General features: G+C 38.4%; 1 protein-coding gene across 2 annotated transcripts in view; it reads right to left on the reverse strand.

Annotated features, from left to right (window-relative positions):
- Positions 1–20,434, reverse strand: part of Bmpr1a (bone morphogenetic protein receptor type 1A) — a 94,111-nt gene that overhangs the window by 14,211 nt on the left and 59,466 nt on the right. For both annotated transcript variants that reach the window (XM_034497526.2, XM_034497528.2), the window contains exons 4-9: positions 18,451–18,613; positions 15,849–15,951; positions 10,186–10,282; positions 9,929–10,028; positions 5,590–5,734; positions 271–463 (exon numbers count right to left, since the gene is read on the reverse strand). In XM_034497526.2, the coding sequence (XP_034353417.1) occupies positions 271–463; positions 5,590–5,734; positions 9,929–10,028; positions 10,186–10,282; positions 15,849–15,951; positions 18,451–18,613 (801 nt within the window). The remainder of the gene's footprint in view (positions 1–270; positions 464–5,589; positions 5,735–9,928; positions 10,029–10,185; positions 10,283–15,848; positions 15,952–18,450; positions 18,614–20,434) is intronic.

Consider the following 20,434-nt stretch of genomic DNA (forward strand, 5'->3'; position numbering starts at 1 on the left):
AGGAAACTATTGAATTTCTCTGCAAAACACTTGGCTTCCATTATTACATAAGTTCAATAAGCAGCGTTTACTATTTTTTTGAAACTCAATGTTGTTTAGAGTAGTAAGATGCTTTCTTGGCATCCAGGAAAGAGTTCTAGTTCACTGTGAATTCTACTAGATTTCTTTGAGCTACACAAACATTTGAATCCACATGCACATGGCAGGCTCTCCTGTGCACCCTGAGAATCTTGCCAGAATGGGTACCTTACCAAAGCATAAGACACTCACCAAGTATATTTTCATGACGCATTAACACCGTCTGGTAGATTTCTGTTTCTCTAAACCAGCTAGCTTCTTCAGTGGTAAAAAACACTTTGACAGCCACTTTTTCACCACGCCATTTACCCATCCATACTTCTCCATAACGGCCTTTACCAACCTGCCGAACCATCTGAATCTGTTTGGCAATAGTTCGTTGAACCTATACAGAAAACAAAGTACAGAGTTTTAAGCTCTTTATGAAAAGAATCTATTAAGGGCATTCCATTAAAAAGCCTGGCATATCCAAATAGCTCCAATGTAGTATACTAGCTCCAGTGTTTATGGTATGTAAAGGCAGCAATGAACATGTATTCTGGAATCACACACCAGTTAGTGGGCCACCCTTGGGAACTCTCCTTGCCCACACTCTTGGGCTTTGGTTACTTGACTTCTTTTGGGCTGCAGACTAGCAAATGTGTAACAAGTAGTTCTCACAGACACGGAGTACCATAACCTGCCCTTCTTTCTGCTCTTATGAAACACCATGTCAACTGTCAATCCCATGAACTAGCTATATAGCTTATCAATAGCTGAGCAAGTCTAGAAAACAAACTTCCTAACAGACTCATAATCATGAGAAATAATAAATGTTTTTGGCTTTAAGTTACTGAGTTATGGGTGATCTACTATGCACCAAAATCTAAATAACTAAAACCCCTCAACTCAGCCTCTAAGATCCTAGCTAATCTGACACAGCCCCAGTTTTTACTACTTACCTACATGCTCCTTATTCCAACATTTTTTTAAATTTAATTTTTTATATAGTATATTTTGATCATTCTTTTCCCTCCCCAAATTCCTCCCAGGTCTCTTTTGGTTAGAGGTGAGAGATGTGTCTACTTTCCTTCTCCATGCTGAGGTTCTGTCTGAAGCTGTGCATGTGGTTAGTTTCTGAATTCATATGTACAACAGTCCTATTACGTGCAGTTTTCTTGGAGTCACCCATCACTTCTGGCTCTTACAATTGTTTGATTGTGAGGCTTAGCTGGCTATGACATCTATCACCAGGTTAATTGCCAGGGTCGATTCAGCTGAGCTGGATGTTCAAACAGGATCCCTCTTGAAACTTCCCCAGATAGAGGAGGACTGGTCTTCGTAAGGGGATGGAAGCAGCTCTGCTCCACCTGTCTATAACGCACTTGTTTATTCTTCTCATGGATCTTGCTGCAGGCCTAATTTTCTGTAAAGTGCTGTTTGTCCAGTTTTAAAATCTCCGTCTCCCCCTCTTTCTCCTCAGCTGTACTTGTCAGAATTACAACTTTATTTTTTATATACAACTTCACTTAAATTCTATTTCTGGCTCAGAATACAGGTAGTTATTGGGAATAATACCTGAAGTATATACTTCATCTTTCATTTTCAGACTACTAGTAACTTTAAATGAAAAAAAAAAATGCTGTATCTGAGTCTGGAGCTATGTAAAGCTGAATTGGCTTACATCATGCATCTCTTAGCACAGATTCGGTAATGTTTTAAAGCCAAGATTATTTAAATATAATTTATATACAGAATAAAATGTATCCTTTTTAAAGACTGAGCAGTATATTCTATTAAATGCCTAGTTATCTAATTACCCAAATCTAACTTAAGACTTAATATTTTCACTTTGTAAAACAATTCCCACTTTCGCTGTTAATTCCTTCCTGCTGTGCTGGCATTACTTAGCCATTTTATCCCTACAGTTTTATCTTTCCTAGAGTCATATAAATAGATACACTACATAGTTTTCTGTATCTGGCCTTTTTCCCCCCTAAGCATAAAGTGCCTTTGAAATCATCTCTATTGATATTGATTTGTTTCTAAACACTGATGAATGTGTTATAATTTGTTTATCCATTTGCCAAATTGGTGGGCTTCCAAACTATTGTTAATTTATTCATTTATTTATTAGACTTTATTTACTATGGACATTCACCTTCAGGTCTTTTGGGTAAATGCATTTTTTCATCTCTAGGGTAAATAGCAGAAGAACTGTTTTTACTGTATGCAAAGCACTTGCATACACCTTTAACCTTAGCACCTGGGAGGCAGAGGCCAGCAGATCTCTGAGTTTGAGGCTAATCTGGTCTATAAAGCAAGTTCTGGGCCAGGGTTACACAGAGAAACTGTCTCCAAAAAATCAAAATAAGTAAATATAAAAAAGAAGTACACGCTTAAATTTAGTCAGCTGTCATCACTTGCATTTTCGACAGCCGTGTATGAAGTCTCCATCCTCTGCCTTGCTGTACTTGCTCTGCATACCCTCCACGACGAACATGAACCCACATACCACTCCTACTCTTTTGTTCAAATCCTCTGTCCAGTTAAAAATTTGGAGCTGTCTGTCTTATTATGGAGCTGTTAACTTTCTTTGTATAATCTGTATAAATTAGCCCCTGACTCATCTTTTAGTTTTTGTTCTTTGTTGTTGTTGTTGTTGTTTTGAAACAGGGTGTCTATGTATAGCTCTGGCTGTCTTTGAACTCAAAGATCTACCTGCTTCTGCCTCACGGGTGCTGTGAATGCTTTTTTTTATTTTTATTTTTTTAAATTTTATTTATTTATTTTTTTCTGTGAATGCTTTTTATGTAATAAGAAGCCAAATGACTTTTCTTAAAAATTCTTTTGGTAGTTTTTCTAGTTTAACTTTTACATTTAAGTCTCCCTCATTTCAACTTAGTTTTATATACTGAGTGAGGTACAGGAATGTATTTACTTTGTAACAAGTGAATACCTAAAGTGTTTTATCCCACATTATCTGTTTAATAATCTATTCAACACTGAATTACTTCAGTACTTTAAAACAATGGCCTTATGTAACTTTTTATAATAAATTTTTTTAAAAATCAATTGAGTAGTCGGTAGTAGTGCACACCTTTGGTCTCAACACTCCCAGGCAGATGCAGGCAGATCTCTGTGCATTCAAGGCCAGCCATGTCTACATAGAGAGACCCTCAAGGCCAGCCATGTCTACATAGAGAGACCCTATCTCAAAAAAAAAAGAAAAAACAAAACAAAACAAAAAACCCCAAAATAAATAAATAAATAAATCCTCCAAATAAAATCAATTGATAGGGTTAGACAGACAGCTCAGTGGTTAAGAGCACTTGGCTGCTCTTTTAAAGAGTTCCGGTTCAATTCCCAGTACCTAAGTGTAGCTAACAACCATCTGTAACTCCACATCCAGGGGATGGGACACCCTCTTCTGACCTTTGTATCAGGTAAGTAACTGGTACACAGATATATACATAGAGGCAAAATGCCCATACACATAAACCTGTGTCTAAGTTTCCCTTTCTAGGCTCTGTTCTGTCCCACTGTACATGCAGTGCTAACCACAGTAGCTTTAAAGTTAAGTCCAAAAGCCATGTAGTTAGGTCTGTGCCCTCTTTTCAAACAATTTCAGCTCATCTAATCCTTTTTATAAATCTGTTCATCTATTTCTGTAAAAGTCTGATTTCTACTTGGATTGAAATGGAACAATGCTCCAATATGAGGCTACCTGATATTGTAAATAGAATTGCCTTCAATTCATAAATAGGCTAAATACCTCATTTAGATCTCCATTAATTTCAGCAATTAATAATTTTCTTTTCTTTTTTCTTTTTTTTTTTTTTTTTGGTTTTTCAAGACAGGGTTTCTCTGTGTAGCCCTGGCTGTCCTGGAACTCACTCTGTAGACCAGGCTGGCCTCGAACTCAGAAATCCTCCTGCCTCTGCCTCCCAAGTGCTGGGATTACAGGTGTGCGCCACCACTGCCCGGCAATAATTTTCAATGTACAAATTTTACAATGTACATATTTGCTAAGATTATTTCTAAAATACTTCATGGTTCTTGGTATTATTTTAAATAATACTGTTGAGGACCACTCTGCCCCATGTTAGGGGGTCAAAATGTCCCGGACTGCTCTGCTGCTCTGGTCCACGGGTCAGGGTCTAGCAAGAGAGAGAGAGTGGGGGTAAGAAGGGGAAGAGACGCGAAGAATAGATACAAGCCAGAGGGTCTGTAGTCAAGTCTCGTTTACTGTCTCCCATAGACTATATTCACAACTCCTATTGACTATATTGACCCTATTACAAGGAAATCCTGGGTATTTATAAGCACAAGCAGGAGAACACAGGTGGAGACATTTTACCACGTGCACCATGCAGCTGGGGTCACTAAACAGCAAAACAAGATATGTGGGATAAACAAGATGTGTGTCAGAGTGTGCTTCAGCTGTTGTAGGCTATTGAAAAACAAGTCTCCATCAGGGTATATGGCTCGAGATGGCTGCTAAGTTGATAGCTGCTTTCTAGCCGATTTCTGCTAAAAGTCGGCCCCCGACAAATACTACTTCTTAACTTTAAGGTTCCAGACTGGCATTTTTAAGCTGCCAGTAAATATAAATTCAGTAAAACTGAAAAATGACTTTGTACTCTGCAAACTGATTAAGCATTGGTTGCAGTAGGTTTATGTATAGCAAATCTTGCATTTTTTTTACATAAATATACTATGTGTATTCAAAGATAGTTCTATTCTCACCTTGCCAATTCTATCACAGATTACTTTTAGACAATTCTTCTAATTGTCATTAAGCATTTACTTTCAAGTAGTGCTATTAAAGTTAAAAACCTACTTGGAAATGTAGTGTTGTGATTAGGAGAGTTGCCTCAGAAAACTGTTCTCAGAAGCTGATCATCTATCTCCACCCCCCCACCCATTCATCCACTCAAATTATTCTGTAACCCTTTTTAGCCAATTAGTTTAACCTTAAAGATAGAACGAATCTTACACTTTTTTTTTTTTCATTTAGTTGGTTACAAAATACTTAAAATACCTAGCTGCCATGTTGGTTCATGCCTGTAACCCCAGCATTTAGGAGGCCAAAGCAGAGGCAGCAGAATCTCAAATTCAAGAGCAACCTGAATTCTATAAGACCTTGTCTCAAAAAACCAAGTGCTGAGGATGTGGTTTATTGGCAGAATGCTTGCTTGGCATTGTTGAGGTTCTTGGCTCAAACTTCAGCACTGAAGTGGAAGGGAGAAAAAAAACCGTATAGCAAAATATGTAGGTAATTTAAGTTCACACAGGATTTCATATCCTAACATTTTATGTAACTATTAGACTTTTTACTTATGGCTTTATCTTGCCTATCCTATTTTCCTTGGTTTACATTTCTTACTTTTACTAACTTCATCTTGTATTACTACATGAGAAAAAAAATCTATTGTTTCTATTATCTACAATAACTAAGATTCCCACTTACCAACGACATCACATCTTTATCAACACAAGATTTATACTTGTAAGAGGCTTTGTGCTTACCAACAAAGGTAATCCAGATCCACTACCAGAGCTTTGTGACTGGTCAATCAGGTCTTTCAATGATTCTCCTACTGGAATAAATGCTTCATCCTGTTCCAAATCACGGTTGTAACGACCTCTGCTTGAGATACTCTTACAGTAATGTCTTTAAAAAAGCAGAAAACAATTTACTTTAAAATTGGACTACTGTGATACCCTGAGCCTCCAGGAAGATTTGTAGCCTGATCAATCTTTACCACAGGAAAAAATTCTATTATAGTCCAGTAGAAATAGAATGTATGAGATAGAATACTGTGTGTGTCATGCTAACATGAAGAGACGGCCATGGTCTATTAGCAAGTGAGTATGTATGTATGTATGTATGTATGTATGTATGTATGTATGTATTTTTATACACATAAATAGCAGAGTGTGTGTGGTGGCATATATCTGTAACCCCACACTTGGGAGGCAGGAGGAATGGGAGTTTAGGGCAACTCAGGCTACAGAGCCAGGCCTGGGTATGAAGTGATGTCTTATCTCAAAAAAACCAAAACAAAAAACCCCCCAAAAAACCAAAACAACAAAAACAAAAACACCAAAACAACAACAACAAAAAAACCCCAACCAAACCAACACCAACACACATTCCTGCCCCAAAGGCCAGTGGTGTCGAAGAGTTAGGTAAGAAGATCTTGAATTCAAGGCCAGCTTGGGCCACATGGTTAAGATTCTATCCTCCAAATCAAAGCTAAACAAAACCCCCAAATCCCCTTTCCTGCAGAATGTAATATGACATCACAGCTGTAAAAAGTATTCAAATTGTTAACTTTTAACACTGTCTTTTGAAAACCTGAAAGGATACTCAGCATAGAGTTACTTATCTCATATATCTATAAACACACATACTCTTAAAACTGTTAACTTTGTACTAAAACTGTATATGCCCTGATCCCAGAACTGGAGAGATATGGCCAGCCAAGGCTATAATCTGTCAGTTTCCAACTGCATTTAATTTTGTCTCTGGTGCTAGAGAGATGGTTCAGAAATTAAGAGCATAGGCTTCAAATGCCAGCAGCTAACAACCCTTCTAGCCTTCAAGGACACTACACATATGTGGTGCACTGACATACATGCAAACAGAATATCCACACACATAAAACAACATCGAGATGGGATGCAGAGATAGAAGAATCCCAGGAATTTTACTAGCCAGCTAGCTTGATATATGCTGGCTCTTATCAGTAAGAGACAATGTCTCAAATAAGGTGGAAGGCAAGAACCAAGACCTAAAATTGTCCTACAACTTCTACATGCATGCTGTGGCATGCATACATGTTCACACAAATTCTTTTGCATAGCTTCTATTGCTGCATCTCCATGTTTGCTCATCTCTTAAGTGGGATATAATTTTCCATTTTTCTTATCCAATACACACTTTTATTTGATGTAATTTTAATTTCATTTCCTCAAGTTTTATTTGGATCTTTCTAAAAAAGTCCAAACATATTTCTGCTTAAATTATTGTAAGACTGTCTGGCAGTAGTGACAGAGACTTTAATCCCAGTACTCAGGAGGCAGAGGCAGGTTAATCTCTGAGTTCCAGGCCAGCTTGGTCTACAGAGTGAGTTCCAAGACAGACAGGGGAACACAGCATGCCCTGCCCCATTACATTCAATAGTCAAAATGATTTCTTTAATGATATTGCCTGACAATTTTAAACTTTATTGAGTCTGAACTGGTGGTTTCTATTATTTAACTTTCCTTGTTATAGTAAGTCTTACTTTCCTATTTTATAATTTGGTTCACTGATTGGCTGGCATACCTGTTGGATAAGGAATATTTTATATTCTAATTAACATTGTTTTTCTTTGTTTTATGTAGCCCAGGATGGTGCTGAAGCTTTTTGTTATATAGTTGAAGATGACCTTAAACTCCTAATCCTCTGGTTTCTATATCTTGAATGTGAGAATAATAGACATATTCTTACAAATACTGTTATTTTTCACAAAACAAAACTGAAAAATAGCATGAATCTTCAGTTTTTTTAAAGACAGACTTTTACTATGTGGACTGGCTGGTCTCTAACTTAGAGATCCACCTACTTCTGCTTCCTGGGTGCTGGAAATAAAGGGTGTGCACCACAATGTCCAGTTGGGTCTTGTTTTTAAGGTGGGACCTCAGATGCATTTAGTCTGGCACTAATTATTCTCTGTCACTGAGACAAGCCTCGAGTACTTTAAGGAAGACCTATGATTTCATACTCTCAAAGATGGTGGTTAACAGGCACCATTCCTAGCTTCCTGTGAGCACCAATACCATTTCCTCCAATCATTTCAGATGTTCCTCCAGCCTTGGGAGATTTTTCATATGAACATGCTGAATACTGCATGGGGTCATCTGCAGAACTCCCGTCTTCTCCTGTGAGGCTATTCTTTAGCACCCTGTTCCATGAATACAGCTGATGTCTCCCAGACTCTCACCTGCATGTTCTCATTTGAGAATACCATGGACTACACCTATGCTCCCTCCTTGTGTCATGAAGCCAAACACTCTTCAAGAAGCAGCACAGCAATCTTAATGCTTATCTCCTTTGTTTCGTCTTTCTAGGGATCAGTGTTTATTATGAGAGCCTTGCAAAGCTAACTGGCATAGGCTTAATCTGCCTAGGCCATTTCACATAACTCTCATCAGTTCTTTAGGGTTTTTTTTCTGTCCCATCCTGAACAGGTGTTCCTAAGGATCCTATCTGGCTTATAAGATACAGGCTTGGCTAATAAGCAAAGGCTATTAAATTAGTAATTAAATGTACACTATATCTTGTTTTCATTATTATGTCTCACCCCATAACTGATAAATTGGTTTTTGTTTGCCTTCAGAGTAAATTTTTGTTTGTTGTGAAACAGGATCTCACTCTGTATAACTCAGGCTGACTTGCTCAATCTGCTATTTTATCTAAAGAAAAAAAAAAAAAAAACTTTGAGCTGGATGGTGGTTTGGCGCATTCCTTTAGTCCCAGGACTCAGGAGGCAGAGGCAGGAAGATCTGAGTTCTAGGCCAGCTACACAGAGAAACCCTATCTTGAAAAACCAAAAAAGAAAAAAAAAAGTCTCCTGTAAAACATGTGAGGAGCTAGGATGATGACTGTCAGTAAGGTACTTGTCATACAAGCATAAGGACCTGAATCTGAACACCAGCACCTGTTAAAAACTAGGGTATACCTGTAATCCCAGCACTGGGGAGGCAAAGATAGGAGGAGTCCTAGGTTTACTGGCAAGCCCCTCTAGCCTACAACAGTGAGCTCCAGATTTAGTAAGAATCTGTTTCAGAAACTCCAGTGGAGAATAACTGAGGAAGAGGAAGTTAGCTGGTGTGGCCTGCACATAGCTTTAATTCTAGCACTTGAGAAGTAGAGGTGGTGCATCTCCAAGAGTTCCAGGCCAACCTAGTCTACATAGTGAGTGCAAAGCTATCTAGGGTTACATCATGAGATCTATCTCAAAAAATAAAGCCCTTCAGGAAGCCATGCATATTTCTTTAAAAACTTGTATTCATTTTTGTCTAGTTGCCGAGTTACATTTTTGATTTGTAGATGCTCTTTTTATGTGTGTAAGCAGTCACTTGCAGCATCAGCTACCAGCAGTTTTCACATGCTCTGTCTTCTAACCACTTGTGGTTTTGTTTTCCCACACATTTTGTTTTTATGTAGCTGATACTACTCATATTTTATTTACTTCCTTGCTTCCTTCCAAGTTGAGGCAGACTCAGAAAGGTTCTCCAAACTGTGCATATGAATATATAGTTCTAATCTAATCTGGTTCACATTTATACCAGTGTAGGAAATTGTCCCAACTGTATTTTTTTCTATATAGCAACCCAGTATCAAATCTACTTATTGAATTTATCTTTTCCTCCAGGTTCTTAAATTGACAGCTTCAGCATATTGTAAAATTCTTTATATATAGATTTATTTATGAGATTACTAACCTGTTTCATAGATAATTTCATTTCACTGAAAAATCCCAAATTATTAAACTAGGAAAGAGGTTGTTATCTAGAAATCTGCTTTAGAAATTCAGATATAACAAAACTCACTATTATACAAATAAGAAAGCCATGACTTCTTAAATATAAAAGAATAAATTAGTATTAAAAAATATTAATTGGTAATTAAGTTCATTTTTCCTCTTAGGGAAGTCATAACACAGCTGAAAAGCTATAGCCAGATAATATAAATTAGTGATTTCTGAATTTCTGAATTGCACTCAGTAGTCACTGGTTTTTTCCTGCTAAAAAAAGAGACAAGACTAATAAAGAATAATTAGCAATATATTTTGTATAAAAATAAATATCTTCTTACTTATAACAAAAGCAGCTGGAGAAGATGATCATAGCGACTATACAGACAGCCATGGAAATGAGCACAACCAGCCATCGGATGCTGCCATCAAAGAAGGGACCTGAGGACAAAAGTCAGCAATAAGGTATAGTATCTTTCTGCTGCATCTTACAAAGAAAGTGAGAAAATAACGCACAGCACTTAATTCTAGGTGTGTGGTTATTGTTACAGACAAGAACTTACAGAGAATCATGCCTGACTTCTCTGGGCTGACCTACCTATAACGACAGGGGGCAGTGTAGGCTGCAAATATTGGTTACACAAATTGGTCCGACAACATTCTATTGTCCTGCGTAGCTGGGCTTTTGGTGAATCCTTTAAAAAAAATGGTAAAATTAAAATGCTTGACATATTAAATTGAGTATGAATATCTTTAGTATTGGTGAATACAATTTATAACTCAGAGACAAGGATCTCCAAACGTCAAAAAATATTAGCTGGGTACGTTGGCACACACCTTTAATCCCAGCTCTCAGGAGGCAGAGGCAGGAGAATTTCTGTGAGTCTGAGGTCAGCCTGGGTCTACAGAGTGAGTTCCAGGACAGCCAGGGCTACACAAAGAAACCTTGTTTCAAAAAACAAAAATAACAACAACAACAACAAAAATACTGAAAATTTAAATTTTTTTCTGAAAATAAGATTGCAAAATAATTTTCCTTAAGATCATATATGAAGATAAAGACATTAATTATACATTATAAAGGAATGAAGAATTTTAGTGATTGATTTTTTTACTCCAAACATTAGTGTATTTAACCACTCAGCTAGTTACTTTTAGTTTTAAAAGGTAATTATCTGCTAGAAAACATAGAACTTTACTAGAATCAAACTGGTATGAATCACAGCAGAAATAAGATTTGGGTCAGACTTAAGATCAGACTACAAAGCAGAGGGGGTTCTAGTCAAGTAGGGTGAGGGGTATTGGTTAAGGGAGGTGACTACAGACCACCAACCAGATACAAGGTATGCCCTAAAAGATGAGAAAACAGGTGCAAAGACTTCAGACATGGAAGCAGACATCAGGGATTGCATGCTGACATTTCAGTGCTGCCTGGGTGAAATGCCATTCTGAACTAAAATATGAATAGAAAGAGCTTGTACACCATTATGAAGGTAGCAAGAGCGTAAGCAGAAATTGACCACATTATTTTTAAATATCAGATGTCCAGAATGGAAATAATCAGGTGTTACCTAAAAAGGCTGACTTGAGAGTCTATAGCTTGAATCCCACCTGAGAAGACAATAACATTTAGAAATGTCCAAATGTATAAATTCTACATGTTAACTAATTATTTTAAAAATAATTCCTTTGAAATTATCATAAAGAAAGACAGAAATATGATAGGGCTTTTGCTGCAAACTCTCAAATAATCCACCAAGAAAAAAAATCAGCATTAAAGAAAGAATAATCGCATAAATGCCAATGAATAAAGGAAGTGCCAAGCAGTCATTCCCGGAAGGCTGAATGAAGATCGCCTTACAGAAGATTCATGTGAAAGGAAAACAAAGATGGACATCTCGGCAATCTTGGGTCAAGGATCTCTAAACCATGGATTACTGCCCACTTAATAGCAGATATGAAAGATGAAGACCCAATTCTCAATTTCTCTCATCTGTCTTCTCTACCAGGGATGACTATAAGAATAAAAGCAGACTATGCACCAGACAATGGTCACTGACACCCCACAGCCATGCAGAATGTCATGTGAGTCCATACCTTCTAATAGAAATGAGTAAGGAAGATGAAGACACTTGTAAGTACAATGCCTCAAAGACAGGCATAACTTAAAAGATTCTTGAACAGTGAATGTGGGAAACTAGACAGACACACATCATATGACTTCATTTAAGGGAAAGAGAAAATTTCCCAACAGATAGAAGGTAATTTGATAATTTAAAAAGAAAAAGAATCAGCATAAATCCTACCTAGCTTTGCCAGTTACTAACTTTGTGACCCTAAGTAACTAATTTCTCTTTAGTTTCCTCTGAAAACCACTGGATAAAATATTTTGCTTTACAGAGTAACCACAAAGCAACAAGATGGAATGTACCAAATACTTAGCAAACTAAATGCAAATAGAAAATATTCAATAAATTGATTTCTTCTTTCTCTGGTGAATATGACATGAATTCCAGGGTCTTAAATAAGCCAAAAAACAAAACAAAAAAAAAAAAAAAAAAAACAAAAAAAAAACAAAAACAAAAAAAACAAAAAAACACACAACAACAACAAAAACAAACAAAAAAAACAACCTTGGGCAGCCCTTCAAGACTTGATGTGCCTTTACCACAAACAAGCTATAGCAGACTCACCTCACATCTTTCTTGTTTTGTTTTGGTTTGGTTTGGTTTTTCAAGACAGGGTTTCTCTGTGTAGCCCTGGCTGTCCTGGAACTCACTTTGTAGACCAGGCTGGCCTCGAACTCAGAAATCCGCCTGCCTCTGCCTCCCAAGTGCTGGGATTAAAGGCATGCACCACCACCGCCCGGCACCTCACATCTTTCTTACACACGTTAACAATATATCAGGTTGAAAAAAAAAAGCAGTATCTAGATTGTGGAACGGGGTGACAGCTTTCTCTTTCCTACACTCTTCCCCATTCTCCACCCAAGTCATTTTACCTATCTGTAGACTAAGGTAGGGAATAAAAATCCTATGGGAGTGGGGATGGGGGGAACCTGAAGATATGCTTCAGCAGTTAAGAGCACTGGATGTTCTTCCAGGACACAGGTTTGATTCCAAGCACCTTCATGGCAGTTCCCAACCATCTGTAACTCCAGTTCCAAGGGATCTGACACCCTCTGGCTTTGGGTACCAGGCATGCTCACGGAAAAAACCTATACACATAACTAATTAATTAATATCCCAGAGAACAATTTATTTGGCAGCGATGAAACGGAAGAGTCTGGCTTAAGTCAACACTATGTTCTTGGGCCATAGACAGTACTCAAGAGTGCACTGAAGACAAGTAGCAGTGCACGCAGTGAGGGTTCTGAGGTGGTTCGAACAAGAGAGACATGACAGCGCTCTAGCAGTGAGGTAGCAAAAACATGAAGCATATAGGAATCATTCACCTATACCTCTACCTAGCACTGAGAATAGATCAAGAATGAGATTAAGAGACTCCCTCCGAAGATCAGTAGTAGTTGTAATAGTGCTGAATAGTTTTGTGTCAACTTGACTCAAACTAAAATCATCTGAGAGAAGGGAAACCTCAATTAAGAAAGTGCCTCCCTAAAATCTGTGTTGTGGGCCAGCCTGTCAGGTATTTTCTTAATTAGTGATTGATGGGCCGAGCCCATTGTGGGTGGTACCATCCCTGGGCTGGTGGTCCTGGGTTCTCTAGGGTAGCAGACTGTGTAAGCAAGCCACAGGAAGCAAGCCAGTAAGCAGCACCTCTCCATGGCCTCTGCATCAGCTTACAGCCAAGCCTGGCAACCTGAGTCAGACCCCCAGTACCCAGAGGACAGGAGAGCAGACTCCACATGTGTCCTCTGACTTCCACACATGATTTGGTGCACATACTCTAATGGATAAATGCAAACCCCAAACTACCAACCCGACAGCAACCTAACATGCCAACATATCTGTTATCCCCGCATGTTTTCATTTCTAAGCACAGAACTGAGTAGAATTTTCAGATTTTGTCATCTCAGGCCCATGATCTCTTAACTAGAAGAAAGGTTATTATGGAAGGAAGAAAAGGGACTTGAGAAGCTCTGTTCAGAGTGTACTTAACAAAAGAAATTGATCAAGTGTAGTATCTTAAAACCATGTGCTCAAGATTGTACCATGCAAGAGTGTGTGCACATCTAGGGATATGGGTGACATAGCTGGATACTTCTCAAGATGAGGTAAACTTTAACATCTATTAAGCCCTTACTATGTTATTTCATTTGATATATATAATTCCTAAGAAAATAAGCTCCTTGCCCAAAGTTTCACAGCTCTTATGAGGAAGCATATGAGTTTGGGCAGATTATTAAGCTTGAAAACTAACTTATACTAAGTTTGGAACCAATTCAGTTTAGAAGTTTGCAGGATTCTTGTTAATCTTGTCAAAACTCTGAGCCTGTAACCACTGCTCCTTCTTGAGGTTTTAAAAGTGGTTTACAAAGGTATACACAGTTGATAACTTGTTAATGGCATAAAACTGAAAGAAACAAATCCTCTCAAATCTGAACAAATCTTAACATATTACACTTGACAAATACATGACAAGTTACAAAACCATCTGATTCCTATCTACTTATATCAAAGGACTAACATCACGAGTGAAGAATCAGAGTGGGAGTGGGGTGGCTGAGTCAGAGACATGAGGGTTTAGCTGGCAAAAGTTCAATGCCTCTAGAACACAGCACACCTGCTAAAATACATGTGGCTGCATTCAGATAGGAGGTTTTCTCTGCTTATAGCATTCTTGATTGTGCACTACACTGGAGCACTGGAGTGTAATAACTGAATGGCTATATAAGAGGCATCTGAAGACACTGAGATTTTCCCTAAGATGAGATGTGTGGGGAAGTAGGATGGAACAACTTTGCTCACACACTGAAAAGTATTTTGAGGAGAGCTTAGGTTTGTTTGTACCAGAGAGACAAGGAGCAGATTCTTAGTCACCTTCCCAGTGACTTCCAAGTATAAATCTAACTCAAGTTTTCTATCAAACCTGCCAGTTCTGAATAGGGCTAATTTTCTGACATAGGTGACATTAAAAGTATAAAATAAAGTATTATCCAGAGCTGATTTTCAAAAACACTGACAGGATCTTTTAAGAAATTCGCACAATTTAGAAAAAAACTGAAGGAATCCTCTCTGCTGCTGCTCTTTTCACGTAGAATTAAAGTAGTCCATGGCGGTAGAGCAAAGGCACAGCAAAGGTAGAGCAGCAGAACAGAATCTAAGAGCCCACACACACCTCAAATCGCAAGCAGAAAGCGAATTAGCAGTAGGTAAGGTTTTATCCTCTTATAACCTGTCTCCAGTGACACACTTCCTCCAACAATGTCACATGCCCTATACCTTCCCAAACAGTACAGACAACCAGGGATCAAGTATTCAAATGCCTGAGACTATGGGGACATCTTATGCAAATCACCACATACTGAAACAAAGATTTAATGGTGTTGTCATGGGGAAACAAACATTACTATCCACTATCTTAAAGTCTTTTCAATAAATTTTACACTCTACATATAAATGTGACATTCACTTTTTTTTTTTTGCATTAACCACAATCTAGGATGATTCAAAACTGAAAGTAAAGCAATCTAGAACTTCAATTAATAAAATCCTATTACTTGATGAAACAGGCTTTCTTTAGAAAATTTTGTGACCACAGTAGTGTGAAAGAGCAGTCTACTTCTGCTAGGAAGCTCAACTCTGTTCACAAAGTTCTACCTTTCCTTATTTCTTGAGTTACTGTTGGGATAATCTCTTGTGTTCTATGTAAAGTATTCTATGTATGTATTATTCAAATGCTGATTTCTGTACAGACCCAGTATTGTTATTTTTAGGAAGCATCATTTATCTCAGTGTTTTGTAACATTCTTCTCCATCACCTTTGACTGGTTTAATAAAGAGTTGAACAGCCTATAGCAAAGCAGGAGAGGATAGGTGATACTACAGGGTAGAGATAGGAACTCTGAGAAAGATTTAGGCATAGGATTTGTCAGCCAGAAATGGAGGAAGAAGCAGTTGCCAAGACTGAGAAGTGGTAAAAAGCCATGTGGTAGAACAGAGATTAGTATGAACAGATTAAGTTAAATTATATGAGCCAGCTAAGGCCAAGCTTTCATAATTAATAAAAGGTCTCCATGTCATTACTTGGGCAGACGGCAGGTTGAGACAGTCTGGTGATAGGTTACAAATTAGATCTCACCTTGCATTGAAAATCAGAGCCTTCATACTTCATACACCCAGAAGTTAATGTGGTTTCTCCCTGATCATCTTCTTCTATAATGGCAAAGCAATGGCCATTAGTTCTGAAAGAGAGAAAACAACAATACAATTTCATATTAGAAAGAGCAGAGCAATGGTGGTACCCATCTAGAACACCAGCACTCAGGAGGCTAAAGCAGGAGAATCTTGAGTTCTAGATCACCCTGAGCTACATAGAGACTGTCTGATAAAGAAGGCCAGAGAGACGGCTCAGTGGCTAAAGGCACTAGTCACTGAGCCTGAAGAGTGGAGTTGGATCTCTAAAACCCAGATGGTGAAAGGAAAGAACTGATTCTGATAAGCTGATGTGTGCACATGTGCACAACACATGTACATACCAAATAAATGCATGTAAAATTTTAAAATAGACATACAAAAGAACTGAAGATATATGAATTGAATATAGTCTCTTCAATACCTTGGTTTTTTTTTTTTTACATTTAAATTGCATTTTCATGTGATTTATTAGGAAAACCAATTTATTTAGATTTAAGCTAAATCAAAGGCAGTGTGCTTAAACTAAGGCCTAAAGGGCCACTGAGAATTCTGTCAAGCAGAAAGGGGGCTCTGCTAATAAATGCTCCCCATGTGTATGTGGTTATGTAACTACTATGCTAGCCAAACTCATGATCACACGCTGTATATACATAGGAGCTAAAAACAAGCTTTTCTGAAAAACATTTCAGCAGACCCTAATGACACAGCAAAGTATATTTGGGAAGAACAGATGACTTAGATTCCAAAAGTACTTCATAATAAATGTGACTGGAAAGCAGAGAGAAGGTCTGCATAGTTCATGTTTAAAATTTTTATATAAATATATTTGTTTTACAAAGTTTTGCCACTTTAATATCAGTGTCCTTGAGTTTTCCCTTAGCAAATATAGGAAGGATAAATTATATTAGTTCATACTCTAAGTTTTATAAATCATATCTAATTTATTCAAAGAGCACAGAAAACTACAAAATTTGGCCTTATTCTATAACAAGGAAACAATTAATTGACTGATGAGACTGAATTGCACACAGTTGTTTTTGTTTGTCTCTTTGTTTTTGTCCGGAAGTGTAGTGAGAATTTTGATTTCTTAAAAAATCCAGTTATGTGAATATATTTTTGTTTAATCCCACGTGTGGGATGTGGGACTGCTTCAGGTTGTCCACAACGGCTAATTACAATTTGTCTCATGCTCTAGCAGGGGTATGATTCTGATGGCTGAAGATAGATTATGTTTGGAATTCTGGGCACTCTTGACAGGATATAAAAGTGCCAGAGCCCCAGGAGGCTGCTGGTTCCTGCTGTTGCTTTTGCTGTTTTGCTGGATTGCTGGTTGGAGATGTCCTGACAATGAAGACTGAACTTGCCCCAAGGAACTCGATGCCCCTAATCAGAAGGAAGTAGTCTAATGAGATCTATGGTCCCTGTTCCCCTGGCCCTGTTCCCCTTTAACCCTCTTTCTCTCCTACCTAGTATTGGAGAGGTGGAAGGGATTGGGGTGGAGAAGGGTATTAGATATTAAGAACCTAATAAAATAGTCAAAAAGTATGGTAACAAGAAATATCTACAATTCTTTAATGTGCTCCAAGATATGGACTATGGACACAAGATGGCTGAGCATATAAAAGTGCTCGCTGTCTAGACTGACAATCTTGAGTTCCACTCTTGAATCTCACATAGTAGAAGACTTCTGCAAGTTATCCTCTGATCTCTTCATGTATATCTACACACATATCTTGCACACATGCACAATACATACATTTTTAAAAAATATGAATTCAAGTTACATGACTATCTGTAAGTGGACTGAATGGTTAACATAAAGCTGAGTCATACAAAGCAGATGTAGACTAGAAATCCAGAGAGGAATAACAAAACCATCACAGTACATTCTTCTGTATCTACACTCTGCTGCAACTGGCTAAGGCAGCAATGAGTAAACATTTTGTTTTTTTGTTTCAGTTATCTACAAAAGGGAAAACATTTTCTACAAGGAGCTCCATTAGGTTCATGATTTTAAAGGTCAGTAAAGAAACAAAAAGTAAGCCGGGCAGTGGTGGCGCACGCCTTTAATCCCAGCACTTGGAAGGCAGAGGCAGGTGGATTTCTGAGTTCAAGGCCAGCCTGGGCTACAGAGTGAGTTCCAGGACAGCCAGGACTACACAGAGAAACCCTGTCTCGAAACACCCCCCCCCCCAAAATAAAGAAAAAAAGAGATAAAGAAAGAATGAATCAAACAAACAAACAAACAAACAAACAGTAAGCCAGGCATAGTGGTGCACACCTTTTGTTCAAGGCCAGCCTGGTATACATAGTGAGTGCCAGGTCTATGTAGAAAAGACCCTGCCTCAAAAATCAAAATAAACAAAAAAGAAGCTGTTTCGTGATGTAACTAACATCATCAATTGTTTAATGATAGACAACAATATTTCTATACTTAAGCCAAGAGTCCTTTATTTCTGTGGAAAGATACCATATACAAAGGAGAAAAAAACCCTTATCTGAGTTTACTATTCATCTAATTCTTAAGGACTAGACCAAATACTTACATGCACGTGTTATTAATAGCATCATCTGGGCAGTGTCCTGAGCAATAGCACTTTAAGAAAGGCAAGGTATCCTCTGGTGCTAAAGTAACTCCATTTTCTGGCTTCTTCTGATCCAAGTCTGATTTCATACCAGTGCCATGGAGCATACTATCTAGATTCTGCCCTGTATTTAAAAAAAAAAAAAAAGAAAAATGAAATTTGGAGACAATCATGCTTGGAAAGTTGTTTAGTTACAATCTTCAATGAAGAACACTAAATTTGCTTTATCATAACATCTGCTGATAATATACCTTAAAAGTAAATTTCATATAAAATCAACTTATAAAGTATTATATGCAGAACTACTGTAGCAGATATTGAGATATATGGAGACAGCCCAGTTACAAGTTTTATACTAACTAATGAAAGACAAACAAAAATGACAAAAAAAGAGCAGAGCAGAAGAATCCCTCTCCCTAAAGGCTAAGAGAGCTAAGCATTGGTAAACATTTTTGAGAATGTTAATTCCAGGACAAGTCCCTACTGTAAGGGTCCTTTTGATTTCTCCCCTCCTCCCTCCCCCTCCCCCTCCCCTCCCCTCCCCCTTTCCCCCTTCCCTCCTCTCCTCTCTTTTCCCCCCACCCTGGTTCTTCCCTTCCTGCAGGCTCCTCCTCTCCCTAGCACCCTTGACTTTTCTTTAAATAAACTATTTGAAACAGCCAACTGGTCATTTGATTGACAACTGGCAGACCTCTCCCTGGTGCCTAGCTGCCGTGAGTGAGGAACTGTCAAAAAAGCTGCTCTTTCACAACTAGCAGTGCCCTCACTGTGTCAGACTGGCTGTTTTAAACATGCCAGAGATTCCTCTGAGGAAACTCCACACCAGCTGCAGGGACCTTTGGACCTGCTTCTGCTGAAGTTACAGCTCAGCTTCAGGCCTCACTCCTCACAAGTGCTCCAGGCTCATTTATCATGGAGGTATTCATAAAAGATTTTAAAAAATAAAAATGCAAGTCCTAGGAACCAAAATCAAAATGACCGCAGCTAGGAGGTTGCTAACAGAGGCAGGCTGCAGAGACTATAAAGGGTGGCAGACATATCAAGGCTATGAGAAGTGTCAACAGCTAAGCTGGGAGCCCAGAGAGCTGAAGACTTCCCGAAAGCTTCCTAAAGTCAAGATCCACGCCTGCCTCAAAAAAAACAAGAAACAAAAACCAAACCAAACCAACAACAAGAGGCAAAGATTCTTCTGATGCCTTACAAGGCCCAGAGTGTGTTCTGATCTGAGTACCTAGAGCAGTAAGCCTCTAATTTTCAGCCTAGACTAAGTCTTCTTTGAAAACCTGACCTATGGGCTGGAGAGATGGTTCAGCGGTTAAGAGCACCAACTGCTCTTCCAGAGGTCCTGAGTTCAATTCCCAGCAACCACATGGTGGCCCATAACCATCTGTAATGGGATCCAATGCCCTCTTCTGGTGTGTCTGAAGAGAGTGACAGTATACTCATATACATAAAATAAATAAATCTTTAAAAAGGAAGGGAAGGGAGGGGAGGGGAGGGGAGGGGAGGGGAGGGGAGGGGAGGGGAGGGGAGGGGAGGGGAGGGGAGGGGAGGGGAGGGGAGGGAAGGGAAGAAAACTTGACCTATAAGCCTATGGCACTAAGGAGTTCAAAGCTGCCAACACTGAGGAATCTGCCTCTCCCATATTTGTGATACCCATGCAAACAGATCTCCAGCCTGTCATATGTGACAGTTACGGTTTACTAGGTATAAAATAGAGAGACTTCAGGAAAGGAAAGGCTGAGGTAATTTCTAATGCATTCAGTAAGGTAGGAGTTGTAGGGGTGGGGAGCAGGTGTATTTCCACTTTAATTTTTTGGTTCAAAACTTGTAACTAGCTTTTTAAAAAAGAATCATTTTTGAATGTCTCTGTGAAAAGGGAGTTACTAAGCATCTTGCAGAAAACTCTAATTGCCTAAGTAAGGGAACTGAAAGCATGAAACAA

The sequence above is a fragment of the Arvicanthis niloticus genome, chromosome 3, assembly GCF_011762505.2.
Source record: "Arvicanthis niloticus isolate mArvNil1 chromosome 3, mArvNil1.pat.X, whole genome shotgun sequence".
Lineage (NCBI taxonomy): Eukaryota > Metazoa > Chordata > Mammalia > Rodentia > Muridae > Arvicanthis > Arvicanthis niloticus.